Here is a 25,847-nt window from a genome sequence, read left to right on the forward strand (position 1 = left end):
ATACGGCGGCAGACCGTACCAAAATTCCTGCTCACGGTACGATACGTTGATGTCAAATCCGTACCGTGTCCCTACCGTTGCCGTATGCGGACAACTTTACAGCGACGACGAAGTGTTAATCGCTTTATTGAGATCATGTATGCTTACTTCGATGACATTAGATTACGCCCGGCCACTCCCTTAACAACCGTATTTCAGCCGTATGAATACGACCATATTTGCGTCATCGAAAGCAGCCCTGGTACAGACCCGTATCTGTATCCACCGTAGTGCGAATACGGTGCTCATCCCTAGACCTCACTTGAATTTGAACAGTACAGAAATGGTCCAGCTCTGAGCTCGGTTATACATGACATATATAACTTATTCTTCTCCTATAGGAATGAGATCCCGGCTGTATTGTCGTATGGCCTTGCTCAAAACATCTACTATAATGTATTATTACTCCTATTGAAGGAGTCAAAGTATCGGCCCATCTTCATTGGTGAATACATAAACTTAAATGTACAACTCGCTTGCCCGCTGTATTATTGGATGAATGGCTTCTCCGCATTTTTCCAGCCCATGACAATCACTCTATAAGCTCCAACACCGCGCGGAGTAAGTGCCCTCTGAACCTCACGTCACGAACGAGATTGGCAATCATTGCAACCGCAGATGGATTCAAAGAGCAACCAATGATAATGACAACACGAATCCAAGAATACAAACTAAAGAAATAAGGTTCCCAGCAATCTGGCACCGTAGGGATTGAATTAAAGGTTGATGATGATGGGTACGCAACCAATGGCAATGAGACCGTTCTGTCAAGTAGTGAGTATTTCCCTGCTAAGCATGGTAGACCACCCACGAAGGTGTTGTTTTGACAACAAACAGTCTGACTGGCGCATTTTGTTCCCTGGCCTGTAAAACATAACGATAAATTTCTAATGCGGGGGATATGGGAGACGAGACGCACCGATTCCGACAAGGTCGATAGGGGAACAGGTAATGCCACTGTGGAGTGAGAATTCAGCATTAAGCAATGGTCCATAGGCTGAATGTCTAGAACATACACAAGAGCCTCAAGGTCCTGAAGAACAACACCTAGGAGCCCGAAAATGACACCCACGGCGGAATCGTCCGCCTGAAAAATTCAATGAGCAATGTTCGGGCATAGTCTCAAATTCATGTACCCGCTCAAGCGCATTACAACACTGCGTATTCCCGGTACTGCACTCAGAAGCAGGGATCGATGTAGCCGTGGTGGTAGCCTGTTCAAATGAGAATAAAGTACCGACAAGATATTAGAGACATCATGCTCGTACAGTAGTTGACACCGTAGTAGTTACGGTCTTCGTCGTCGTGGTCGGCGTGCAACCGGCAGCTGCGAAAGTCACAAAGACAGCGAACGCGAAGAAAACAGAAGTGAAAATGCGAGCAAACATGTTCGAAGGAAATCAAGGATCGATAATTAGAAAGATTTTTGAGCAGCCTTTTTAAGTGAGGCATCGTGTCTCTCCCGGCAGGTACTTCAACGCTAAACAATCGTGGACCAGGTGGACAGAAGGGCGACACATTGGTCAAACGAGTGAGGTATCACGCCCGCTGCTTCGGAAGGTGATTTAGGGTCAAATGGGCAGTTCAGAAAGTCCGGCGTGAGTCAGGGCATATTGGAATGATGGTGCCCACAAGGTGATATCCAGAGCGGCCGAACCGAAGAACGAAAATTTCTGGAAGTTCTTGAACAGCATGCCAGGTAGGAGTTTTGTATTGTCAAATCAAAGAGTCCTGGAGACCAATCCACCTGGGGGATGCCAAGAAGACCCAGTTCTCGCACACAGACGCATTGGACGGGGTGACAAGGTGGTTGAAATGACGATCCTTGGAGGCTAATTTTTCCCACGCTCAGGCTTGCGCTGACTCCATTTTCTTGTTATTTTCTTCTTCAGGGTTCACTTCGGTTCTGGCTCTAATTCCATAAGAATATCACATGGACCGCGTGAGCTAGAAAAAAATACGACTTGCGGAATGTTAAACGTTTTCATTTACTTCGGATCATTATTGGCACTGGCTAACTCCTACATCCATCGGACTCGGGTATGTGCTTATGAGCAACTGAAGATTTACCGAAAGTCGGACAGTGAAGAGCGGGAGTCTCCGCACCTGCACTAGTACTGGTTCAACGAGCCCGCTGTAGTATGCACTGACTTAAGCGAACGTCGCACGTTACTATGAAGCACACCGCTTTGCTATAATTCCGCTGCTACCTGCAGAGTCGACCTAAATAGTATGCACGACCGCTGATCGGCATGAGCCGTGCGTCAGTGTGTCGATCCACGTCGATGATAATCGTTAGATACTTACTACCGCCGTTTCTAGACTTCTGTGCCTATCTATGCTACATGGTACGAGAACAAGCGGCGCGAAGCGCATCAAAATACTTCAAGTTTATGACAGAGGCGAAATGTTTTCAACGTGCCATTGTATGGCGTATGTCGGTTCAAATTTTGTGTTCAGGCCACACTGACCTACTTGTTTCAAGGTTGCCGAAGACTCGAATCGTCACTGGGACATCATTTTTATCCAAGAAAATAGTCCGTTGGTTCATTTAGGAAATAACACGGGACGTCAAAATCAAGAACGGAAATCTAACTAAGATCACGATCCCTATATCCCAATGAAACAACTACGACGACTACACAGATTCCCCAACTCTTTAGAGGCCGATGTTAATGGGAGTGCAACCAAGGGCAATAAGACCGTTCTGGCAAACCAGAAATCAGGCCTTGAAAGTAAATGCATATGCGTCAACTTACAAAGGTATTGCCTGAGCAGCAAACTGTCTGAGCAGAGCAACTGTTGCCTCCGACGCCAATGACGCTGATGGGGGAGCAGGTGATACCACTGCATATTACTGTGAGCAAGAATACCGCGCATTGAGGATGCTACTCACACGTTGAGACCGAGAGCTCCCAGAGCGATACCTAGAAGGCCGGAGAGGGTCGAGACAATATCAGAGTCAGCCTAGTGGTGATGACCACCGTAAGTATCCCTAGTGATGAAGCAGGTAGCGAAAGAGCTTACACTCTCGACTTGTTGGCAGCACTGGACTTCTCCGGTTGTGCAACCGGTTTCCCCAGCGTATGCAAGGAGAGGCAGAGTCAGGAGGAAGGCTGGGACGATACGGGGGAACAACATGGCTGTCTTAGAGGATTATTAGATAGAATAGGTGAGAGGGAGTGGTGTCGGTGCCAAAAAATGGGTTTATTGACTAGCTTTTATATCTTTCAGAGTCGTTGCAACATCCATAAGTGGCCATATACCTTCCCGTTGGAAAAAGGGCATTTTCTACGAATATCCCCAAAACAAAAACCGCATGCAAGACTTGGTTCTGACTGACGGCGCTTCGGGGGTAATCCGAAAGTCGGGCAGCGCCAGAACGGCTTCGATCAGTTATTTTCTGAATGCGCATCAGTATTGGGATGCCTAGAACTGCTCGCGTCCTGAAAGCGAGAGGTCGAAACGACAGCGAACACGTTCAAGGCATGTGGATGGTAACGAGGCTAATAATCTTCCATTTCTTTGCCACTTGCTGAAAACACGCTAAGTAACTTCTTCATCAGGTACTTTGTCCCCAACTGCACAGGCAGTGTGCGGTTCGCGGCAACGGCTAAGGTTCCAATTTTCGATTCACTTGATATCGAAATTACGGGCTCTCAGTCATTCACACCATGTTACGAAGAAAAACCGCGCGGTATATTTATTATAAAAAAGCTAGCAAGAACCAATATGAAAGAAGTAGGTATTCAAATGAGTGTTCTGATATCTTGCCCAAACAGTACGTGATTTTGTCGCCCCTCAATGATACAACCATGAAAGACTGAGCCGCCTCTTTCAGCTCTTCAGAGTCCCACGTTGATGGGAGTACAGCCAAGGGCGATGACACCGTTCTGCGAATATCATTTTAGTCCTCGAACAATAAACTATATCAACTAAGCGACTTACGAAGCTGTTGTTCTCGCAGCAAACGGTCTGAGCAGAGCAACTGTTTCCTCCAACGCCGATGACGCTGATAGGAGAGCAAGTAAGGCCACTGTCGACCAGGTCGACCAGGTTAGTAACCACATCATATCCGTGACATTCAAGGACACCTACACATTCACACCAAGGTCTCCAACAACAACTCCAATGAGTCCGAAAAGGGTAGTGGTGAGATTGCTAGTAGAGCCGGACTTGATAACCGTCAGCATTTGCGGGACCGAAAACATGCGAAGCATGCTTACATTTTGAACAGATTGGCAGCATTGCACCTCACCAGTGGTACAACTGTCACCTCCACGAGGAATGGCAGTGCCGACCGCAAGGAGGGGAATGGCGAAGAAAAGAGCGACAAAGAGAGTGTGGAGGCGGGCAAACATGGCGAATATTGAATAAGTAAGTGGAGGGAAATCGACTTGGGGAGATAGATGGCTCTTTCACCTAGCCTTTATAGGTTTTAGCCTCGCTTCAACCGCTGAACAGGATCATATTTTTGGCTTGGGAATTATGATTTAGCAGGCTTTTTTATCGAATCATTCAACCCGGGCCAAGGAAGGAAATCACAATCACACCGCGCTTCCATCGAATTGCACTTCTTTCCAGATCTTTGTGATGACCGCTGTAATGTTCCCATCTAGACCGAATCCTCCTAAGTCCCTTGCTAAGCCCTATCTTAACCCAGAAGCTGTATTTTACATCCTCCCACCAAAGCATAAGTAACGTGAACGACTTGTCCCTCCAGGCAATCAAAGTTCGAGTGCTATTTTTAGCTCGGGTCCGTAATGGCCTTGCTGATTCTTCGTCTCTTGGTGGTGTTTCATGGCCGTGCAACTTCCTATATTGTATTTAATTTCTGTTATTTTCGAATACTGAACAATCGCTCAGCGCCAATCTTCAACCGGTAGTTGAAGGATCAATACGCGTACTCCGCACGAGATTGACATTCCATCAAGCTCTTGGCTAACGAATTTCACCTAGACTGTTTATCATTGACCCGTATTATTGTTTTTCATACTCAGCGACTACAAAGAAATTGTAGGCTAACTGAAAGAAAAGAAAAGAACCACCCGCAGAGCGTGCAGCCAAACAATGTCTCACGATGTTACGATCCTGAACGCCTTTCGGGTTGGAGGCCGATGTTGATGGGAGCGCATCCAAGGGCAATAAGGCTGTTCTGCTCGGGAATTGAATCAGATTGTCGTTATCTTCTCTCACATGCTACTGTATACTCACAAAGTGATTATCCCTGCGGCAAAAGGGCCGGTCGCCCACTGGGTGGTTCCCAAACGAATGAGTGAGAGGAATGTAGGTGAGATCGCTATGAACACGTTATTAGCAGCTCCATCATATTTTCTCCAAAAAATGCCTACACTTGAGCGGAGATGTCACCGGCAGGGATTCCAAAAAGACCCAAGAGCGGCTATATCGGAGGACGCGGGTTAATTGTTCGTGGGTGTCCTTCTTCTTGATACGAGCTGAGGGTGACTCCGGCTTACGTCCTGCTCAGACTCGCAACACTGAAGGGATCCCGTGCTGCATGAACCTCCATCCATGGTGGTCGTGGGAATGGCGCTTGGGATAACAAAGAAAGGAAGGCCCAAGGCGGCGTAGGTAGAGATGCGAGCGAGTATTTCTTTATATGAGTCTGGTAAGCTGTACAATGAATATTTTCAATTCGATGTAAGTCCTGTCTACTCGCAATCGCTCATATATTCCACTTACCGACTTCTGCGGACCTGTCGCGACTTGGAAAACCTTATGGGAGAAAAAAAATGAAGCGTTTAAGGACATCCTGGAGTATGCGGCGGGAACAAGAGCGGTTAGCACTCATTTCCTGGCGTGTAGCAATCAAGTAGCAATGATATCCTGTATGAAAGCCAGATTTTCCTCGAATAAGCGACATTGGATCGAAGAGAGGGGCATGCCAACGCCTCCTTGTTTGGTTCTAGTGTGTTAAGCGCGTTCTGTTGCCCTGGTTGAAATAAAATCCTTAAGCTTCCTACTAGGCCCGACGCTCTCCCTCCGTAATGTCTCTAAATATCACTGGTTCCGGAGAACATCGAATTTGCTCATTACCGACTAAAGCTACAGGAGAGGCGCCCATTACTACTACTGCGGGGCCACATTCTAGGACTAAGTACAGCATTAATGTTCATCGGAGCTATGTCCGTCCAAACGCCACTCGATCATCGACTCATCCACGATCATGTTCGGAGATGGTTAGTAAGTCCTAAACTTTTTCCCCACTCTCTCCCCCCGTTGAGGAGTCGTGAATTGGAGAACTCCGCTGGAGACTCAGAATTCTGAAACCTAGCATGCGTAAGATGGACAAGAAGTGGAAGCTCAGATTCTCGGAAGATGGATGGATCGTGCCTCAATACACTTTGACGCTCTTTTCGGCATCATGCGAGAGCCGCGGTCCAATCGCAGCACCACTTGTCTTCTATACTTAGTTGGAATCAATACCTAAGAAAACGCCACAGCAGGTTCCAGAGCACAACTTTTTTCTCCTAAACATCATGCAAATTAAAAGCGTAAGTGACTAGAAGGTTGAAATAATTCATTGATGATAGTGGTGCTGTGAAGCTCTAAGGGTACGTAGAAAGTCTGAGAAAAAGTCCGACAAAAACGAATACTACTCCTCATAGCGGATCATACGGAGTTCTCAGCGGCATCGAAAGGCCTTTCCACGGTGCATACCTCGTGGGCGCGGCAAACGCGCCTGGAGAGGAATCCCGTGCATGGCCGTTTGACACTCCCAACAGCGCAACGCCGTCTCCATCAGCCTCATATTCCCCTACGTCATCATCCTCCGCTACAATAGCACCTGTCCGCTTGTCCAGCCGGAACCGCAGTCCTTTCAGCTTGCGCTCAATGCTCTCCTCACTGTCATACGGTACCAATAATTGGCCGAAGCCTGAATGACTTGTCATCGACACGATCCCTCCGATTGACCCTGGAGGCGAAGCGATGAACAGGTGGCGACGTTGTCGTCGATTGATGATGTGAAGGAATGTTCCGATGAACCCGATAACGAAAAGCAGCAAAGCAAGCGCATGGCCAGGAAGTGAACTTTGAACGAGTGATCAACGACCGTAGAAACCAGAGAAGAAACGACATACTTGATGACCAGCCGCGGAACGTAAGATTCAAGCTGAGCTGGTATCGTCCTGTTCTCAGCAACGAAATAGATGTTTTTTGCCGTCAAAGCTAGATGTTGTGTCTGTTGATCATTACCATCAAAAAAATGTCAATTCTCAGGACAGTGCCACGCCGTACATAGACTTGGGTTGTTATATCTAAGAACCCATTCGGAAGATCAAATGTTGACTGGGGTCCATTTTGGAGCTGAGAAGCAAATCTAAAAACGGTTCCCGGGATGGCGGTGTTTGTAGCATTTGCTCTGGCCTGTATGAATGGATTCGTGCTGCTATTAAAGACGACGCTGCACATGTGTTAGACTCATGGAGCATGAGGTTGTAGCAAAGTACGCACGCATTAAACGGATGTCCAAAGAGTGGGGCACCGGTAACGTTATTGGACTGCGTATAGTTATTGGTGAGCTCACACTCAGCAATCGTACGATCTTGTAGATATGCTTGGGCTATCACATTAAATGTCTGAATGGAAGGAGCACAAAATACAGTCCTCGCTTCGAATTCTTCATTGTCGGATCGTTGATGGAAGTACCTTGTATCCCGTATAACGAACGCTCTAAATCACGACTAGAGGTTGAGCACATACCAAAACATGACCGGCTGGAATTCAACACCAAGATCCGCTTCACTACCACATCCCAGATTCACTACACCATACTGTATACCCATCTAAAAGATTTGATTCGTTCGGTCAGCTTTGCTCCGTCAATTAATTACGTACCGACGTATTGACTGGCACCGATTGAGCGCAATCAGATATGGACACAGATTCAATGGTCGAGGTTGTTTCATCGAAAGTTGTGTTTCGTGCATTTTCACAATTGGGCTGCGTTTGGATCCCCGTAGTATCCACTTTAATTGTGGCATTGAGGCCGTTGTTACTAGGAATGGTGAACTCAGCGGTAGCCCACCCGCCCTGGATGAAAGGAGGATCTGTAAGATTATTAAAAGCAGCTGCTTCGGCGAACTAGACGGCATGTCAGACAGCAGACAGACAATGATAAAGAATTGAGCGCACCCCAGCGGCGGCAACAAATGCGTTTAACTGATCGACATCTGGTGCCAGTCCAATGGTCCGCGTACTCGTTACCGTCGTGTCTGGAAGCGGTTAGATTGAATACGCTTATCTCCGTTTTCTAGACGCACCTGAAGGCATTGAGCGCTGCTGAATCTGGAATATGGAGCTTGCTATGGTCACATAAGCAGGTATTCTGATGAGAATATGTAACTCACCAAGGGGCTGTAGAAGATAGGTTGCACATGCTGTGAAAGCTGACCAAAACACAACTCTGTGCTTGAACTTGGACGAGTAGAACAAAGCAAAAAATGGACTGAAGGACAGAATTCGGAATTCTTTTCGAACATCGCCCGCATTGGATGACATACCCAAGAGAGATCTACAGCATATTTAATGACAGTTATATCTGAAGGCAAGTTACGGCCTACATAATCTAACAATATGCCTTCCTCGACGGAAGCATTTCCTCGTGAGAGGACGACATATGGCTAAGAAAGTCAGCCGTAAAGGATGCCAATCGCTGATTGACAAACGCACCTGATACCACCTAAGATACCAATCTAGTTCACGCCAAAGAAATGCCATTGGAATGATGAATCTGTACAGAGTCAAAATCTGCATAGATACGCGAATCTCGCAACATTACATTGTAGGCACAAAAGACTAAAAAGACTTGCACGTGAGCAACTAACCACAGAAGCTCTGGCATCATCACCCACAAGTAAAAACTGCGTGGACAAAAATGTGAGCGGATTGGAGTCAGGGACACTAAAGCCTGAGGCAATTGTTAACGGGAGCCATACTGCACGAACCACGCATCCTCCGCACCCTGATTCTTGTTGGAAATGTTGACGCCTATTTCAAGCGCCACACCCAAAGCCAGCATGGAAAGTGGCGTTGCTACCACGACAGGCAGAGAAAGCGCAAGTGGTTTCTGCACAAATTAGCACATGGAAATGTTGGAGACAATGCGCACATACATAGCGCTTATCCTCCGATATTCGAGAAGGGATAAGGCGGGTCGACTCCCGAAACCGGTTCGAGCCTTGACTGATGCTAAATCGAGCGCTGTTGGCCAACGAAGGTGACTTCAGAGGCAGCATCGCAAGTAGGATTCCAAGAGCAATGGGAGGCCTTTAGGCGCCGCGTATAGCGGTAGAAAGTAAAGGACGGAGTCGGAGTCGGAGCTATTCGAGGTCGTCGTTGGTAACAGTTCGCAACGGCAGAACAGCCTTCATTAGAACGAGTGCTGGTGCAAACGGGATCACCACGTGCGAACAGTACGTCCGTGGGACTTTGGTCTATTATTACCATCTATTATATAGAGATGGAAGGAAGCTGATGGGCCTCTTGGTCATGTGAGGAGCCTACAGTATCCTTTTCAACTCACCATCGTGCTGGTCAAGGCTCGCAAAGGGATACAGACAGATGGAATCCATCATGTAGGGGTCGCCTGCGAAATTGTGAAGGAGTATGACGAAAGTTCCAGCATCGAAAGTCGCCCGATGTCTTTCACCAAATGCTGATGGTGAGTACACAGCATCATGGCAGTATCACGGTGTAAAAGGGCAGAGTTTATATCAATAGAACCACAACAGAGAAGCAGTAAGGCCCCAGTACGTGGTCCGAGAGGCTCCTGGCACTCATATGTACGAGAAACGAGTACGCAGCAAGTACATATCACCCTCGACAAGGAAATGTCCATAATGATTGCTATTCGTGGTTCCATTGCATGTCGGAGAATATTGAAATTGCGACTGCGGGCGTCAGTGGTCATGGTCTTGTTCTCTGTAGAACTCTCCCTGTACTGCATGCATATTGAACAGTTCACTGAAGCTGCGCAGGACTTCAAAACATGCCGGTGTCGAAGTCATCGAATGTGTTCAATCCGTCTACAACCCCGGGCCTAACGAGATTGCTTGGGTGCACTACATTATTGCCTGGTCAACATTTTGGCATATGTGATAGTCACAGGCGGCCGCTTTGAAAAACTTTACTCAGTGAACTCTAATACTGGGATGCGAAGGCTATTCGACTAAAGTCGCCGCTATGATCTTTGCTGCATGGATCAATTGGGCTATACCTAGGCGCCCATTTTCGATCTGTGCAAGCATCCACGTTTGGTCTCTCGTGTACACAGCACCTGGAATCTCGGGTCTTCTTGGATTGTCATGAATTCATAGTTAACCAAGTCGACTGTGTCTTGCCTGCAGTCGGCTGTTCGTAGATACTGGACATTTACGCCAACTTATTGTCTTGTTTCGATTCGGTGTTTCGGACCCATTCTTCCAGCTGACGAGGCGTCCATATCATCGATGGTTTTTACCATGTAGCTGCCAGGAAGTATACTTGTTTCGTAACAGCATGATATAGCTAGTCAAAATTTAGGCCCTGAGAATGAGCAAGTCCATGGAGGATAAGCCAGAATCATTGGTCGTGGGCCTGCTGAGTCTAATCCGATATTCAAACACACTAGCTATCTCTGACACTCTTGTGAGTCTGATAAAATGCTACATGTTTCGAGACTCATACTTGCTCGCTCCCAGATCCAGACGTAGGACGGAGACCTGACATGTTCATGAAGTTCTCAGAAAGAGCAGCGTCTGATGTCGATGAAGTTCCAACGAAAGGTACGGCAAATCAATCAATCATGCTTCATACATTCCCTCGCTAGTTCATCTTTCGATACCTACATAATGAACCTTCAGTATACTAAATTGATAATACATTACCACGACCATGCACTAGTAGTAATGCTACTGACGGATGCTCGGCTCCGGAGTCGTATGTTATTATCTCATAAGTTTTTCCGTGGTAATACGGCGCTTATCTTGCAGGGTCCAAATATCCTCGTTATCTTTTGAACACGACCTGCAAACCCGCAGCCCGCCACAGACCATAATAACTTCTTACCTTGCACAAAGACTGAAATCAACGCTGAGTATGATTTCTGACCTCCCAATTCCCCGCGCGCATGTTACGCCATGATTGGTCATTGCCATGTGGGGACAAGATCATCAAGGCCTCCGCAGATTTTTTCTTTTTCTTCTTCTTCCTCTCCCCTCGAACACGAACCTCTGGCTCGAATCCGGGTGGAGAGGAAGACGACGACGAGAACAGCAACCAAGTCTTGAATCCATTCTTTATTGTCGACCATGTCTACAACCCGCCCAGTGTTGTCACGCACATCGAGCAACCTGTTTCCGACCCCTCTAGCGACTGCACCCTACGCTCAAAATAACAAGTCGACGTTGTCTATCGACGATGCAGTCCTCGAACTAAGTGATGGATCCGCCTTTCGAGGCATCAGTTTTGGTGCAGAGAGAACGAGCGTAGCAGGCGAATGCGTTTTTCAGACCGGTATGTTGTGTTTTTTTTTCTGAAAAAAAGGCTTACTCTTTTCTCTTAGGTATGGTGGGCTACACGGAGTCTCTAACTGACCCATCCTATGAAGGGCAGATCCTCATCTTGACCTACCCTCTCATCGGCAACTACGGTGTGCCCAAGCGATCCAGTGACGCCTCTGACCTCCCAGCCGAGTTTGAGTCGTCTCGCATCCACGTCGCCGCTGTCGTGGTTGGCAACTACTCCCAAGATTTCAGCCATTTCCTCGCGGAGTCGTCGCTGAGCGACTGGCTCAAAGAAAATGGAGTGCCCGCGATTTACGGCGTCGACACCCGCGCCCTTACCAAAAAGATCCGGGAAAAAGGCTCCATGCTAGGGAAAATTCTTGCAAGGAGGCCCGAAATGCCATTGGGTCGGAGGTTGTCGCCAAACCTTGTGTCATCTCGGGCATCCTCTCCCCATACTACGGCTTCCTGGAGAGAAGATTACTTCGACATTCCTTTCCAGGACCCTAACCAAGCCAATCTCGTCGCGGAAGTGTCCATCATGGAACCACGACTTTACTCGTCAACTATCGCTCCACATCTACACCCTTCAGGCAGACCAATCCGCGTTCTGGCCATCGATGTGGGGATGAAGTACAACCAAGTTCGTTGCTTCATCAATCGAGGTGTCGAGCTCAAGGTTGTTCCATGGGACTACGACTTTTTAGGCGAGTCAGAGCCATATGATGGTATCTTCATCTCCAACGGCCCCGGCGACCCATCGCTGCTCTCCTCGACCATCACCAGGCTTTCGGAAGCCATGAAGAAGGCCGATAAACCAATTTTTGGCATCTGTCTCGGCCACCAACTCCTCGCTCTCGCGGCAGGCGCGAAGACCTCCAAGATGAAATACGGAAATCGCGGTCACAACATTCCTTGTACAGACATGCTCTCCGGTCGTTGTTATATCACCAGTCAGAACCATGGTTTCCAGGTGGACACACCGACACTGCCAGCCGGCTGGAAAGAACTGTTCCGAAATGCCAATGACGGAAGCAACGAGGGTATCTACTGCGAAGACAAGCCATTCTTCTCTGTCCAGTTCCACCCAGAGTCCACTCCTGGACCACGTGACACCGAATTTTTGTTTGACGTCTTCATTAAAAACATCGTGGACTGCGCCATTACCATCTCACTCCCTAGTGGGAAGAAAGAGGACAATGATAAGCGCGTTCCCCGTGCCGATGTCACCAAGGTTATTATTCTTGGGTCCGGAGGCTTGTCTATCGGTCAAGCGGGCGAGTTTGATTACTCTGGATCTCAGGCGATTAAGGCACTCAAGGAGGAGGGAATTTATACGATCATGGTGAATCCCAACATCGCCACCATCGCCACGTCCAAGGGTCTGGCCGACAAGGTGTATTTCCTCCCAGTCACGCCAGAGTTCGTCCGGAAAATCATCAAGTATGAGAAGCCAGATGGTATTTACGTTACATTTGGTGGCCAGACAGCTTTGAATGTGGGTATCAAGCTGAAGGACGAATTCGCGGAGCTTGGCATGAAGGTGCTAGGAACGCCTATCGACACGGTCATCACCACGGAGGACAGGCAGCTGTTTGCGAGTGCCATGGCCGAGATTGGGGAGAAGTGTGCAGAGAGTTGCACCGCTGTTAACCAGGAGGAGGCCATCAACGCTGCAAGGAGCATTGGGTTCCCGGTCATTGTTCGTGCTGCGTATGCACTGGGAGGGCTGGGATCTGGCTTTGCGCAGGATGAAGCCCAGCTCAAGGCGCTGTGCAGCAAGGCTTTCGCTACCAGTCCTCAGGTCCTCGTGGAAAAGAGTATGAAGGGGTGGAAGGAGATCGAGTACGAGGTAGTCAGGGATTGCCGTGATAATTGCATCACGGTCTGTAACATGGAGGTTAGCTTTCTTCTTTTCTATCTTTACGAGACGCCCATAACACCCACGCAGAACTTCGATCCTTTAGGAATTCACACTGGGGACTCCATCGTCGTGGCCCCTTCACAAACGCTTTCCGACTCGGATTATAACATGCTCCGGACAACTGCCATCAATGTAATCAGACATCTTGGCGTTGTTGGTGAGTGTAACATCCAGTACGCCCTCAATCCCAACTCCCAAGAGTATTGTATCATCGAGGTCAGTTACGCAACCTTCTCCCCGTAGTCTTCTTAATCATCACGCATGTCCTTCAAGGTTAACGCACGTCTGTCTCGATCGTCGGCTCTTGCATCCAAAGCTACCGGTTATCCCCTTGCTTTCATTGCCGCGAAGCTCGGTCTGGGAATTCCCCTCAATGAAATTAAAAACTCGGTCACGAAAGTCACTAGCGCTTGCTTCGAACCCAGCTTGGATTATGTGGTAGTCAAGATTCCTCGATGGGACTTGAAGAAGTTCAACCGTGTCAGTCGTCTTCTTAGTAGTAGCATGAAGAGTGTTGGCGAGGTCATGAGCATTGGGCGAACGTTTGAGGAGACAATTCAGAAGGCCATTCGAGCTATCGACGACCAATTCTCAGGATTTGTGAAGGTAACCATTGCTTTTCTTATTAATGATCATTTCTAATGAGTATTGTGAAGAACGAGTTCGTGGAGAATATCGATGAAGAGCTCGTCAACCCAACGGATAAGCGTATATTCGCCATCTCAACCGCCTTCCATCGTGGCTATAGCATCGACAAGATCTGGCAAATGACTAACATCGATAAATGGTTCCTAGCGAAACTGAAGTACATTTATGAGATGGAGGTGCTTCTGGGGTATGTATCCCTTCTTTTTAGTCCATTCTGCAACTGAACGTTGTCTCTTAGCGGGTATAGTGTTTCGACTCTGACTCCCGATATTCTCCGTCAAGCGAAGCAACTTGGGTTCTCGGATAGACAGCTTGCTACTTGTGTGGGATCGACGGAACTCGCTGTACGCACGCTTCGCAAGGAGCAAGGGATTGCTCCCTTTGTGAAACAGATCGATACCGTTGCTGCCGAATTTCCTGCATTCACTAACTATCTGTACACGACCTACAATGCAGTGGAGCACGATATTTCCTTCAACGATCGTGGTGTCATGGTTCTGGGGTCTGGAGTGTACCGCATTGGTTCGTCCGTCGAATTTGACTGGTGCGCTGTCCGGGCCATCCGTACTCTTCGTGATGAAGGTCTCCCCACCGTTATGGTTAATTATAACCCCGAGACCGTCAGTACTGACTATGACGAGGCCGATCGTTTGTATTTCGAGAACATCAGTTTGGAGACCATCCTCGATATCTACGATGCAGAGCAATCTCGAGGCGTCATTCTCTCAATGGGTGGGCAAACGCCTAACAACATTGCGCTTCCACTGTACCGCGAAAACGTTAATATTTACGGGACGTCGCCAGAGATGATCGATACCGCTGAGAATCGATTCAAGTTCTCGCGTCTCTTGGACGAGATTGGGGTGGACCAACCATTATGGAAGGAACTCACGAGCTTCGACGAGGCTTACGCGTTCTGCGAGAAAGTGGGCTACCCTGTTTTGGTCCGGCCATCATACGTCCTGTCCGGTGCGGCTATGAATGTCGTGTCTACTGGGGACGACTTGCAGAACTATCTGACGCAGGCCACCGCAGTTTCCCGCGACCACCCCGTCGTCATTACCAAGTATATCGAGCAAGCGAAAGAGATTGAGATGGACGCTATTGCTAAGGATGGCAAGATGGTCATGCACTACATCTCCGAACATGTAGAGAATGCTGGAGTGCATTCAGGTGATGCTACCTTGATACATCCGCCTCAAGATTTGGACCCTCAAACAGTGCGACAGATCGCCGACGCCACCGCGAAAATCGGAAACGCGCTCAATGTCACAGGGCCTTTCAACATCCAGTTCATTGCAAAGAATAACGAGATCAAGGTCATCGAATGCAATCTTAGGGCCGCAAGATCTTTCCCTTTCGTCTCGAAGGTGACCGGTATTGACGCTATCGAGATGGCTACTAAAGTCATGCTTGATCTTCCCGTTGAATCGTATCCGGAATCAGATCTTCCTCCCGATTATGTGGGAATCAAAGTCCCTCAATTCAGCTTTAGTCGACTGTCTGGTGCTGATCCTATTCTTGGAGTAGAGATGGCGTCGACAGGAGAAGTTGCATGCTTTGGTCACGACAAATACGAGGCGTACCTCAAGGCTCTCATTTCCACTGGTATCGTGCCGCCTAAGAAAAATATTCTTTTCTCGATTGGCAGTTACCGAGAAAAGCTGGAGCTGCTTCCATCAGTCCAAAAATTGAGTGCCGCTGGGTATAATATTTTCGCAACATCCGGTACCGCCGACTTTTTGACAGAACATAATGTTCCTTGCAAGGTAAAATCACCATTTATGTCTCGTTCCTGGCTTACATTTCCTGAAGTACTTGGAAACGCTTGGAGAAGACAATCGGGAGAAGCAAAAGTCCGAATACTCCCTCACTCAGCATCTTGCGAATAATCTTATTGATATGTATATCAATCTACCGTCCAAGAACCACTATCGGCGACCCGCAAGCTATACAAGTAAAGGCTATCACACTCGAAGGATGGCAGTTGACTTTGCTGTCCCTCTTATCACTAATGTCAAAAACGCCAAAATGCTTGCTGAAGCCCTCGTGCGAAAGTTACCACTAGATGTGTCGACTGTGGATTCGAAGAGCTCTCATCAGACCCATACTTTCCCTGGGTTGGTTAGCATCGCTACATTTGTGCCTAACCTCGCGGAACCGGGTAGCAAGGATCTCGAAGAAGCAACGGAAGCGTCGCTTAGCGCAGGATTTACAACTGCGATTGTGATTCCCATAGGTCATAGCACACGGATTACGGATCGTGCGTCACTGGATGCCGCTAAGGCCAATCTCAAGGGCTCCGCTCATTGCAATTTTGCGCTCACGCTTGCCGCGTCGGCACAGAACGTTCAAGGATTAGACGATGAATTGCAAGCCGAGGCCAAGGCCCTCTTCATTCCCTTCAACGTTGATCACGTCACCATTTCACTTTCTGCGGTCGCCGCCCACTTCACATCGTGGACATCGGATAAACCTATTGTCACAAACGCAAAAGGGTCCGACCTTGCCTCCGTGCTGCTTTTGGCTAGCCTTCACAACCGAAGCGTCCACGTCACCGACGTCCTCACAAGCGACGACTTGCTGTTGATCTCTCTCAGCAAGGCTAAGCAGCTGAAGGTCACATGTGATGTGTCTGTATACTCGTTGTTCTTTAACCGCTCTCAATTTCCCAGATCAACATGTCTGCCAACTACAGAAGATCAAAAGGCAATGTGGTCTAAACTCGAAACGATCGATGCTTTCTCAGTTGGCGCAACCCCTTATATTTTAGCCACAGAACAAGGCGAGACAACTTCGCCGTGGTCAGGCATGGAGGAAACGCTACCCCTTCTACTCACTGCAGTAGCTGATGGGCGCCTCACCCTTGAAGATATCCGTCTTCGATTGCACGATAACCCAGTCCTCGTCTTCGGGCTTCCCGAACAAGCCAATACCACCGTTGAAGTGGTCGTTGGCCGTAAGGCTCCATTCGGGAAACGAGTAACATGCTGGTCGCCAGTGGAAAAGGGCTTCGTTACCGGTGCCATCCATAGGGTCATCGTGCATGGTCAGACGAATTTCCTTGATGGCGCTTTGACTTCATTGCCTAACGGCAAAAACATTTCGAGCGCGACGATTACCCATCCTTCTGCGGCGGCTTCGGTATCGCCAGCGCTCAAGGCAGTGGAGCCCACCTCCTTGGGTGCTATAGCAACGCTTGCTATGGGGCCGCCCATGGTTCCACCGGGGCATCCTGCGATACAAGGCCCGCCAGCATTAAATATCTTCTCCCATCTTCTTCCCCATCCATCATTCCATCGCCGGCACATTCTTTCTGTGAAGCAGTTCACCCATCGGGACATGTATGACCTGTTCTCTCTTGCTCATGAGATGCGCCTTCAGGTCGAGCGTAACGGGACTCTTGACGTCCTGAGAGGAAAGGTGCTATGTACCGCATTCTATGAACCCTCGACGCGGACCAGCTCCTCGTTTGATGCTGCCATGAAACGATGTGGTGGGCAAGTTGTCCAGATCAACGCAGATAACTCTTCCGTCATGAAGGGAGAGACGTTACCGGACACGATTAGGACGCTTGCTTGTTATGGTGATGCCATCGTAATACGGCATCCAGATGTCGGCAGTGCGCAATTGGCCGCAAAGTCTTCTCCTGTTCCTATCATCAATGCTGGAGATGGGATTGGGGAGCACCCCACACAGGTACGGCGTTCAATAAAGACAACAAATATAGTTCTTACCTTTTTCGACAGGCATTATTGGATATATACACCATTCGATCAGAACTCGGTACTGTGAACGGACGGACCATCACGCTTTTGGGTGACCTCAAGAACGGACGTACGGTCCACAGTCTCGTTACCCTGCTTAGTTTGTATTCCGTGCAGCTCAATTTCGTATCACCTCCATCTCTTGCCATGCCCGCCAGCGTAGTTTCTGCTGTTCGAAAGGCTGGTATACCTGTTACAATATGCGAGTCCCTTGAGGAAGTTTTGCATGACACTGATGTGTTATACGTGACGCGCGTTCAAAAGGAGAGGTTCGAAACTGAGGCTGAGTGGAACCAAGTGAAAAATGCTTATCGCGTCGATCATGCCGTTCTGTCAAGAGCCAAAGAAGATATGATCGTCATGCACCCACTACCAAGGATGAATGGTAGGCCATTTTATGAATTTGCTGTGTAGACCTGTTTGCTGACTCGGACCAAAGAGATTGATCCTGAGGTCGACTTCGACTCGCGGCGTGCTGTCTACTTTAGACAGATGCGCTATGGTCTTTTCGTGAGTAATTTTTCGCCTAGTGGAGGGTGAGATTATTGACCTTCCCATCTAGATTCGTATGGCACTCCTCATGAGCGTCCTTCTGTAGATCGCAGACTTCCAAAAGTAATAATAATTTTAGACAGCCAGAATGGTTTGTATTATATAGAGAACAATTTAGTAGACGCACAGGAGATCTATTCATCTCCGGACGACAAGATGACCAAGCGCATGTATACTATACTAGATATGCCAATGTGGCCATATAACATTCTACCAATCAAGAGGTTTTCACCCTTGATTCATTCGATGGCGCTCATGTTCCTAAGGGTTTTGATTCCTCAGTATTGATTGGATTGAGTATTAAGATGAGACTCGTAGCGTATTCTCGAAAAGGTTCGTCGGGAAATTTTTCTGATCATTATCTTCACTGCTTTAGTATTTACGCGCTCCTTTGAATCAATTCCATCCGTAACATGCGGAGACAACGAATCTTTATCACTGCTTCCGAATTATAGATATATGCTGCCGTACGCATGTAGCTGATGAAAACTTCGACTCTCTCGCTTAGCGACTGCAGGAATACGCGTGTAGACTCTAAATACCCGTTGGCCTGTCACTGTTAGTTATGGATCTCTCTCAGGCTCCCGACCGCGTTGGTAGAAGTTCTCAGCATACCCAAGGCGGCTCCTCCCTGGCTCTCAGTCCTGGTCCTGATCCCACCATTGCAGTCCCAGTCCCAATAATCGGTCCAGAGAGAAACTCGACATATACTTCTATCAGACACAGTTCACCATTGTCCGACCAGGGTGACGCGCCCAGGTCGGATACGTCGTACGCGCCCCTCCATACCGGGGGAGGCCAACGGAACCAACCTTTGCCTCCGGTGCCAGATGTACTCCGTCAAGACTCTTTTTCACCTGGGCGAAGAGGAACCCGTGCCTCACGGGGAGACATTGACTGGATCATCCCTATCGATAGGTCAGAGAAAGTGTGTTTTTCTGCCTCGTGGAAGATTGCGTGTGCTGATACGCGCTCCACAGGCTTCACGTCTTAAAACAGTAGGCGAGCGCCTACAGCCCACGTTGACTACCGCAGAAACGTCGAGGGACAAATATGTTTTGAAAGCGAGGATGACCGGTTACGCGCTCAATATTGCAATAGGTGGCGTGCTGTTCTGTTGTCAGACGTAAGTAGTCATGCTGAAGTCATTCAGGTCTGCAGGTCCTGTTGGGTGCGCTTACGACAGGGCTATCGGCTGCGACGTCCGGTAAACAGGTCAGGTTTGAGCTCTTCCTATGAATTCTTCGGGCTTGGCCTTATGCGATACCTTATTAGACCTCAATCGCTATATCTATCCTCGGTGAGATCGAAAAAATTCCATTCCATCCCTCACGCTCACCCATCTTCCAGGAGGTATCGCAACCCTGGTAGCATCGTACCTCGCCCGAGCTCGCGGTTCCAACGAGCCAGAATTATCCATAACGCGTGTGAAAGATCTCGAGCAGTTCATCCGAGAGTGCCAAGCTTTCCAAATGGACCACGGACACGATACTGGACACCAGTTTGATTCGCAGCTGGAGAATTTCAGACGGCGATTCGAGGAGCTTCTAGGTAACGCGAATGGGTAAGTGTTCTGTTGTCCGGAACACGCAGAAGGAAGCTAAGAATTGGCTGCGCAGGGAACGAAAGCTATCACCTGTATAGAGATACCCTTCAAGCGACTCGTGATTTATTCGGACTGTACTATAAATGTAATATCATCACTAATGCTCGACAAGGAAATTCATGAGGATCATCTAATTTCATGTGCCTCAAGAAAATTTCCGTTGTCTAATGCCATCTTTCTTTCATGGTAGTGCCTTTTTTCAATCTGTGCGTTGCGTTCCTTTATTATAAAGTTCAAGTTACCAGAGACGCGCCACAATCACTTTATGACGTGTATCCTCCGACCTCATCCTATTTAAATAATGAGCGAAACCGACGCAGTGCTTCTGACCATTCTCCTTGTCATGTTGTTAACATCCCTAGGTTTCGGATACTCATCCTAACCGCCATCACTTGCTAACTCTTTTGACTTGTCCGATGTCTCTGTCGATGTACGCGTGAACTGGATCATTCCCATTGCTCGGACGTGACACGTCTTCTCGCTATTAGCTAGTTATGAGCAAATGCATCAATTTAGAATATACAGTCTGCACACTTGTCGATGATCGACCATCCTTGATATATATTCTCAAGTTTTAACGTTGACCCTATATGAATCTACCGCGCCCCGATTCATCCCATAACAGAGCTCGTAGATCCCTCTCGCTTGCCATCATGGATGCGAAGATGAAAGCCCCTCTACTTGGCACCAGCAACTGGAAGAACAGGTAGCCTACCATCTGCATTAACCCCGAGAATCCGAGGTGTTCATCCAGGGACAAGGGAGGATGAAGGGGCGAGGGCTCATGCGCTCAGAACTAGCGCAAAACCTCAGCAGCGTAGCGACTTAGTTACATGAACGAATGACTATAAGGCTTTCGACTTTTACGTTAATTTCCGATTGCGATACTTTGGAACAATGGATTGAAAGACCTAACAGACGAAACAATATTTTTCAAAAACAAAATGGCTCAAAAAGTTCCTCTTATTTGATATACTAAGTACTTGAACCATTGGCGAGAGCCCAATGAACACTAAAGGCCACACTGCAACTGGGGCTTCAAGTCCATGGGACCTAGAATCCAAGTGACTCATCAAAAGGTGAAAGAAAGTGGCCTTTGCTATGCGCATGCTCTTAAACTCTTAGCTCTTAGTTCTAATCACTGCCCAGTGCTCACTGCAGGGATTAAAGTCAGTACTGTGGTCAGTGGTCATCGAAGCTTGACTCTTGAGCTTCAATACAAAAATAACACTCTCCACCGGCATATATGGGCCTGGCTGGGAATTGAACCCAGGACCTCCTCGACAATCGAAGATTTACGAATAACCCTAACAAGGAATCATACTACTAGACCACCAGGCCGCATTTCTTTTCTCAAATAAATACATATTTATGCAATCTCCAGTGGACGTGATATTGTTTCACTCATCGGAGTTTGCCCTTTGAATTGAACAACTCCTACTGTCATCGACGATGAAGAATAAGAACCGACAAACGAAATTTCCTGTCGTGCGTGCGGGCCTTGTATGATAATATCTTACTGACTGACTCCACTAGGCCCGGATAAAGAAGATAATGCAGAAAGACGAAGAAGTGGGCAAGGTAGCGCAAGCCACACCCATCGTGATATGTACGCCTCCTAGGCTCGAAACGCCGGATAATCTCTGATTCTTTCGCTAGCGAAAGCCCTGGAGATGTTCCTCGGGCTCATCATTGAAGAAGCGCACAAGGTCACGTCAGAACGGGGGTCGAAAAAGGTGGAGGCGTATCATCTGTGCGTGTCATAATTCGTATGCCTCAACCAACCATATTGACACCCTTGTAGGAAACATGCTGTGGAGACAACAGAGATGTTGGACTTTTTGAAGGAGATCGTGGAGGGCGTGCCGGACCCTTCGGCGGGTGGGACGATTGATATGGATGTAGGACCGACTGAGGGTGGGAAGAGGAAGAGAGGGAAGGCGAAGAAGGAGGGTGCCACAGCGAAGGATAGGGGGCCTGAGGGGGCACCGACGAAGAGGAGGAGAAAGAAGAAGGGCGAGGAGGAACAGGTCGTAGTGAAGGAGCAAGAGGAGGTGAAGGACGTTGTGATGGAACCAGAGCCAGAGCAGGAACAGGAAGAGCAAGACGAAGAGGAAGAACAAACGATGAATGGCCATGGGAATGACGATGACTGGGATGGAGACGACAAGCCGTTCATGCCTAGACGCTAGCATTAATGTGATATGGTACAGTACACGTATATTCTACTTTCAGACCAGTTCTGCAGTTCCTCGCTCTACTAGGTGCTCTACGACGTAGAACGGGACGAGCGTAAGCTGATCTTTCTCCAGGGTGAGGGTCGTGCCACTGCAAAGGACTTAGAAAGAGTTGGGCAAGGGATAGATAGGACGTACTCCGGCAATCGGACAGGCGGGCATTCTTTGAGTGCATAGGCGAACACGGCACGAGATTTGTTGGGCTGTGTCACTGCAGAGAGACTAAGAAGAGCCGGATAGTAAGCCAAATGACGCACCCATGGGAGGGACAAAGATGGGCTGGTCGTCGAGGTGAGCCTGGGCTGGTGGCAGACTTTGTAAAACGGAATAGTGCAGATGCCGATCCGTATGTTGTGCTTGGCTAACATCAATAATACCATCTACACCCCAACCAAAAGCAAAAAAAAAACTCACCTGCTTGCATACGCCTTTTCTGCCGTTGTCAGCCGCGTCTGGATCTCTGCGTCAGTGGTGATAAACCGCGCGTATTTCTCAATCTACTTCGTGTTCAGTCTCTGTCAGTTGTCCTGCAAAGTTGCTGCACCTTGTAGAGCCGCGTCCGGATATATGAGCGCACGATGAACTTGACGCGTTCCACCTCTGTCTGGACTAGCATAATCCGAATGTGCTCTTCTTCCGAGGTGGAGGGATGACCACGAAGGGCTTGCACCGCGTCTGTCTGGAGAGCACTTAGATAAAGCGAACAAATGAAGGCGAGAGTGAGGGCACCTGCCGCCGAATATGGTCGAGCAACAAGCCAAGGAGCTGTTCCTGTGCTGCAAGGATGGTCGGCGCGTGTCGTTCATTCATCCAGTGCCGGATGAGCTCGGAGAGGGGCGTTTCTGTTTCTGTCGGAGCTGGCGCATCGAGATTGAGAAAGTCGAGAGCATCGCCCTTGGACGAAGTGGCTAGCAGAGCGTCCTCGTCATCCCAGTCCATCAAGGTAAGCCGCGAGTTGCCGCGAGATCTTCAACCGACAGGACGAGTCGGAACGACCTGAGTTCTTTTCGAGGAGGTCCTGGGTTCGATTCCCAGTCAAGCCCACAAGTGATGTCTTTTTTGTCATTACTCTGACCCCCAAAGTTGTCGTCGCAACTCGTTACTTGTAAAATACTTGTTGTTACTCATGTAACAGTCAATGCAACTAGCATCTGTATGTAATTCAATTTTGTAACAGGTGAAATGTTTCTTTAACAGTGGGAACCTAGCAAGGGAGATCAAGTCGTGCCACGACGACTATATCTTATATTCTACGGGTAAAGACCATTGCACCTGTTTGTATTCCAACCAATGGAAGAGTGTGTTAAGATACCCTAATCCTAGATAGACGTTAGATCCACGCAGAAAGCAGAGGCTCTACCCACGTACTACGTCGCCCTTTTGAAGCCATCCACAAGCGCCAATTAATATCTTTAATATCCCCTCGATGCGGGTATATCTCTATCGTTCGACGGAAGGCGCGGATGCCATCAAGTGTCATCCAACGATCAGCCTTCAATGTCACTGTAAACAGGAACCATGGCACGCCCCCAATGACATAGATTTTCCTCAATTTCTCTATATCCGTCCGGGTCAAGGGGTCGACACGCCGCAAAGGGTCCGAGTCTGTCATGGAAATACCAAAGTCCACTCGTCTCTCGACCTCGTAGCATGCATCTTTGTTGATAGACAGGTACCGGTGGAAATAGACTCGGATGTAAATGGGAATACCACAGGACTGCAATTTCTGCCCATAACTGATCCAACCGAGCTCGAAAGAAATGTACGGAACGAGTGGAAAGAGATTTTTAAAGCCAACGTCATTGGGTAGGTTGATGAGACAGTCATACACTCTTTTCACCGCTGCTTCCTTTGTTCTGTCTCCGAGGTGGACGAAGCAGGTAATGGTACGGGAAAGCCGGGGGATGAAGTCATGGTAGATGATAGATGTTCGGAGCCGGGCTATCTTGCATAGGTAGTATATGTATGCAAGGTTGGTGATATAGATATCTTGAGAAGCAATGGGGGCATAGACCGCTTTCCACGTTCGGTTTACAAGGGGGCAAGTAGTCATGAACCTAGTTCGGATCGAGGATGGCATATCAGAGTGCCAGGCTTCATATACGACTATCTCAACAAGCTCTGGTGGAAATGTAGACATGGCGAAAGACAAGAGGATCGGCTATTATGTAACTGGGGAACGGCCATCGTGCTGCCGGCTCGATTAACTCACCGCCCTGCTTCATAGCATTCCCAGTAATCGACAACCCGCTTTACTTCAAAACATGATGCATTTTACTGGCCGACATTGTGATCAATGCCTCTGAAATGTCTCCAATGTCATCCTTTTTAACCAAACTTTCGTACCATTTTGCTGCCGGCCGGGGCTGCAGCCGAGACCACTAGAAGAAATCATCAGTTTGCCTGTAGTAGAGCATTTGAACCACAGATGGAACTTACGCAAGATCATTCAAGCTTGGGAGAGCGATGTCAAGAAGCCCGATCAGGATGCTAGCGAAGGGGAGCGCGTTCGCCTGTGTACATTGACGAGGTTTTTCCCTATGCAGCTTGACAAGTACGTACGGGGTCCAGTCTGGCTGCAGCATTGGATGCTACCGATGTTGCGCTGGCTGCCAGTGATAGGAGTGGCCTGTTCTCGGTGAGTGTTGCAGGAGGCGCGAAGAATAGCAATGCTTACCGTGGCTACGGTGGACGCGACGGTGGCAAGCATGACCATCCCCACCTTGGATTCAACGAACAATCTGGCGTATTCTTCTTAAATGTAGCCTGAAAGGCAGAATCACTCGGCCGAGAAGCGCTCTGGAGCGGGGAGGAAGGCAGAGACTACGTTCAAAAAGCGGTTGCCTGCCGGCGTGGTACAGAGCCCTTGAGATTCAGTTCTCAGGCCTCAATCCCAGGAAGGGCAGAGTATTCAACCAGGCTAGTCTCTTGATTCTCCCGGAACAGTAGTCACGGACGCCTTCAACCCGAAGCTGTGTAAGATAAGCCATCAGGCGAGTAAATCCTACTGGATCTGACGTTCCTGTAAGTTTAATTCTAAACCAGAAGAAGGAATGAAGAACCAGGGTTCCCAGTCGAGAGTATTGGCGAATACAGTTTGGTGCTTCAAAGGATCAGTGGCTCGAAGGATCCTTTGTGACTGATGTTTCGCAACTTTTAGTCGTAGGTCGCGTCGGCATGTCGGTGTATTTCTGGTGCAAATGTCGTGGATTCCTCAGCTGAGCTCGGCAGCTGTATCTTCTGTGTCATGACGAAGTCGAGTCCTTTGCCGGCGTCATGCCGACTCATGCAGAAGATACCGCCTGATCTTTTTTGAACATCCAGGCCAACGATTCTCTGACGAATACCCGTTACCGCTGGTTAAATCTCCGCCAATTACTTTGGGATAAAATAATAATTCGGGCTCCAAGGTCGACCTCAGACACGTAACTATGACTGCCATGATAGGGGGCGGACAGCAACGACGAACAAGACTCAGAAATATCATGACCATCTTTGATCCTATCTTTCTGAATCCGTTCAACAGATGACACCTTGGACCTGCAAAGTCAACATTGAGTTGTTCAT

General features: G+C 48.4%; 11 protein-coding genes and 1 non-coding gene across 12 annotated transcripts; 5 read left to right on the forward strand and 7 right to left on the reverse strand.

The window, feature by feature from the left end:
• Positions 1–468: 468 nt before the first annotated feature.
• Positions 469–1,860, reverse strand: BT62DRAFT_936302 (fungal hydrophobin). The gene is made up of 6 exons (XM_043187100.1): positions 1,308–1,860; positions 1,176–1,253; positions 1,056–1,126; positions 959–996; positions 851–903; positions 469–803 (listed from the first exon to the last, which is right to left on the reverse strand). The coding sequence occupies exons 1-6, from the start codon at positions 1,425–1,427 to the stop codon at positions 756–758; spliced, it is 408 nt and encodes a 135-aa protein (XP_043035695.1). The 5' UTR covers positions 1,428–1,860; the 3' UTR covers positions 469–755.
• A 699-nt stretch (positions 1,861–2,559) lies between these two features.
• BT62DRAFT_936303 (hydrophobin-263) lies at positions 2,560–3,342 on the reverse strand. The gene is made up of 5 exons (XM_043187101.1): positions 3,306–3,342; positions 3,067–3,257; positions 2,936–3,006; positions 2,799–2,886; positions 2,560–2,746 (listed from the first exon to the last, which is right to left on the reverse strand). Exons 2-5 carry the CDS (start codon positions 3,178–3,180, stop codon positions 2,699–2,701), a joined length of 321 nt encoding a protein of 106 aa, XP_043035696.1. The 5' UTR covers positions 3,181–3,257; positions 3,306–3,342; the 3' UTR covers positions 2,560–2,698.
• Positions 3,343–3,617: 275 nt separating this feature from the next.
• Positions 3,618–4,435, reverse strand: BT62DRAFT_936305 (fungal hydrophobin). The gene is made up of 4 exons (XM_043187102.1): positions 4,266–4,435; positions 4,138–4,214; positions 3,988–4,075; positions 3,618–3,932 (listed from the first exon to the last, which is right to left on the reverse strand). The coding sequence occupies exons 1-4, from the start codon at positions 4,398–4,400 to the stop codon at positions 3,885–3,887; spliced, it is 348 nt and encodes a 115-aa protein (XP_043035697.1). The 5' UTR covers positions 4,401–4,435; the 3' UTR covers positions 3,618–3,884.
• Positions 4,436–5,628: 1,193 nt separating this feature from the next.
• On the forward strand, positions 5,629–6,309 carry BT62DRAFT_449647 (uncharacterized protein). Its single transcript, XM_043180938.1, has 3 exons — positions 5,629–5,839; positions 5,902–5,968; positions 6,027–6,309. Exons 1-3 carry the CDS (start codon positions 5,793–5,795, stop codon positions 6,252–6,254), a joined length of 342 nt encoding a protein of 113 aa, XP_043035698.1. The 5' UTR covers positions 5,629–5,792; the 3' UTR covers positions 6,255–6,309.
• Positions 6,310–6,580: 271 nt separating this feature from the next.
• BT62DRAFT_922821 (uncharacterized protein) lies at positions 6,581–9,299 on the reverse strand (the record flags this gene model as incomplete). The annotated part of the gene is made up of 15 exons (XM_043184437.1): positions 6,581–6,608; positions 6,721–7,092; positions 7,143–7,243; positions 7,300–7,465; positions 7,516–7,710; positions 7,765–7,847; positions 7,900–8,145; positions 8,197–8,276; positions 8,325–8,366; positions 8,412–8,575; positions 8,635–8,684; positions 8,734–8,811; positions 8,889–8,964; positions 9,009–9,130; positions 9,177–9,299. The coding sequence occupies 15 exons, from the start codon at positions 9,297–9,299 to the stop codon at positions 6,581–6,583; spliced, it is 1,926 nt and encodes a 641-aa protein (XP_043035699.1).
• Positions 9,300–11,050: 1,751 nt separating this feature from the next.
• BT62DRAFT_955112 (carbamoyl-phosphate synth) lies at positions 11,051–18,678 on the forward strand. Its single transcript, XM_043188328.1, has 10 exons — positions 11,051–11,556; positions 11,606–13,446; positions 13,498–13,686; positions 13,744–14,076; positions 14,127–14,305; positions 14,357–15,887; positions 15,934–17,817; positions 17,868–18,270; positions 18,325–18,395; positions 18,448–18,678. Exons 1-10 carry the CDS (start codon positions 11,352–11,354, stop codon positions 18,481–18,483), a joined length of 6,672 nt encoding a protein of 2,223 aa, XP_043035700.1. The 5' UTR covers positions 11,051–11,351; the 3' UTR covers positions 18,484–18,678.
• A 58-nt stretch (positions 18,679–18,736) lies between these two features.
• BT62DRAFT_973974 (uncharacterized protein) lies at positions 18,737–20,303 on the forward strand. Its single transcript, XM_043189141.1, has 6 exons — positions 18,737–19,365; positions 19,418–19,538; positions 19,591–19,652; positions 19,713–19,737; positions 19,788–20,001; positions 20,057–20,303. Exons 1-6 carry the CDS (start codon positions 19,003–19,005, stop codon positions 20,079–20,081), a joined length of 810 nt encoding a protein of 269 aa, XP_043035701.1. The 5' UTR covers positions 18,737–19,002; the 3' UTR covers positions 20,082–20,303.
• A 988-nt stretch (positions 20,304–21,291) lies between these two features.
• Positions 21,292–21,384, reverse strand: BT62DRAFT_t157. Its single transcript has one exon. It is a non-coding gene; the product is annotated as a tRNA-Pro (tRNA).
• Positions 21,385–21,495: 111 nt separating this feature from the next.
• On the forward strand, positions 21,496–22,235 carry BT62DRAFT_1010739 (histone-fold-containing protein; the record flags this gene model as incomplete). Its single annotated transcript, XM_043177681.1, has 4 exons — positions 21,496–21,531; positions 21,580–21,652; positions 21,703–21,796; positions 21,848–22,235. The coding sequence occupies 4 exons, from the start codon at positions 21,496–21,498 to the stop codon at positions 22,233–22,235; spliced, it is 591 nt and encodes a 196-aa protein (XP_043035702.1).
• BT62DRAFT_936312 (GINS complex, Sld5 component) lies at positions 21,873–23,235 on the reverse strand. The gene is made up of 6 exons (XM_043187103.1): positions 23,010–23,235; positions 22,825–22,959; positions 22,695–22,777; positions 22,538–22,641; positions 22,419–22,491; positions 21,873–22,371 (listed from the first exon to the last, which is right to left on the reverse strand). The coding sequence occupies exons 1-6, from the start codon at positions 23,217–23,219 to the stop codon at positions 22,275–22,277; spliced, it is 702 nt and encodes a 233-aa protein (XP_043035703.1). The 5' UTR covers positions 23,220–23,235; the 3' UTR covers positions 21,873–22,274.
• Positions 23,236–23,610: 375 nt separating this feature from the next.
• BT62DRAFT_1010741 (uncharacterized protein) lies at positions 23,611–24,420 on the reverse strand (the record flags this gene model as incomplete). Its single annotated transcript, XM_043177682.1, has 1 exon — positions 23,611–24,420. The coding sequence occupies one exon, from the start codon at positions 24,418–24,420 to the stop codon at positions 23,611–23,613; it is 810 nt and encodes a 269-aa protein (XP_043035704.1).
• Positions 24,421–24,746: 326 nt separating this feature from the next.
• Positions 24,747–25,150, forward strand: BT62DRAFT_1010742 (uncharacterized protein; the record flags this gene model as incomplete). The annotated part of the gene is made up of 3 exons (XM_043177683.1): positions 24,747–24,787; positions 24,852–25,026; positions 25,076–25,150. The coding sequence occupies 3 exons, from the start codon at positions 24,747–24,749 to the stop codon at positions 25,148–25,150; spliced, it is 291 nt and encodes a 96-aa protein (XP_043035705.1).
• Between the last annotated feature and the right edge of the window lie 697 nt (positions 25,151–25,847).

This window comes from Guyanagaster necrorhizus (assembly GCF_019112545.1).
Source record: "Guyanagaster necrorhizus MCA 3950 unplaced genomic scaffold BT62scaffold_31, whole genome shotgun sequence".
In the NCBI taxonomy this organism is placed as follows: domain Eukaryota; kingdom Fungi; phylum Basidiomycota; class Agaricomycetes; order Agaricales; family Physalacriaceae; genus Guyanagaster; species Guyanagaster necrorhizus.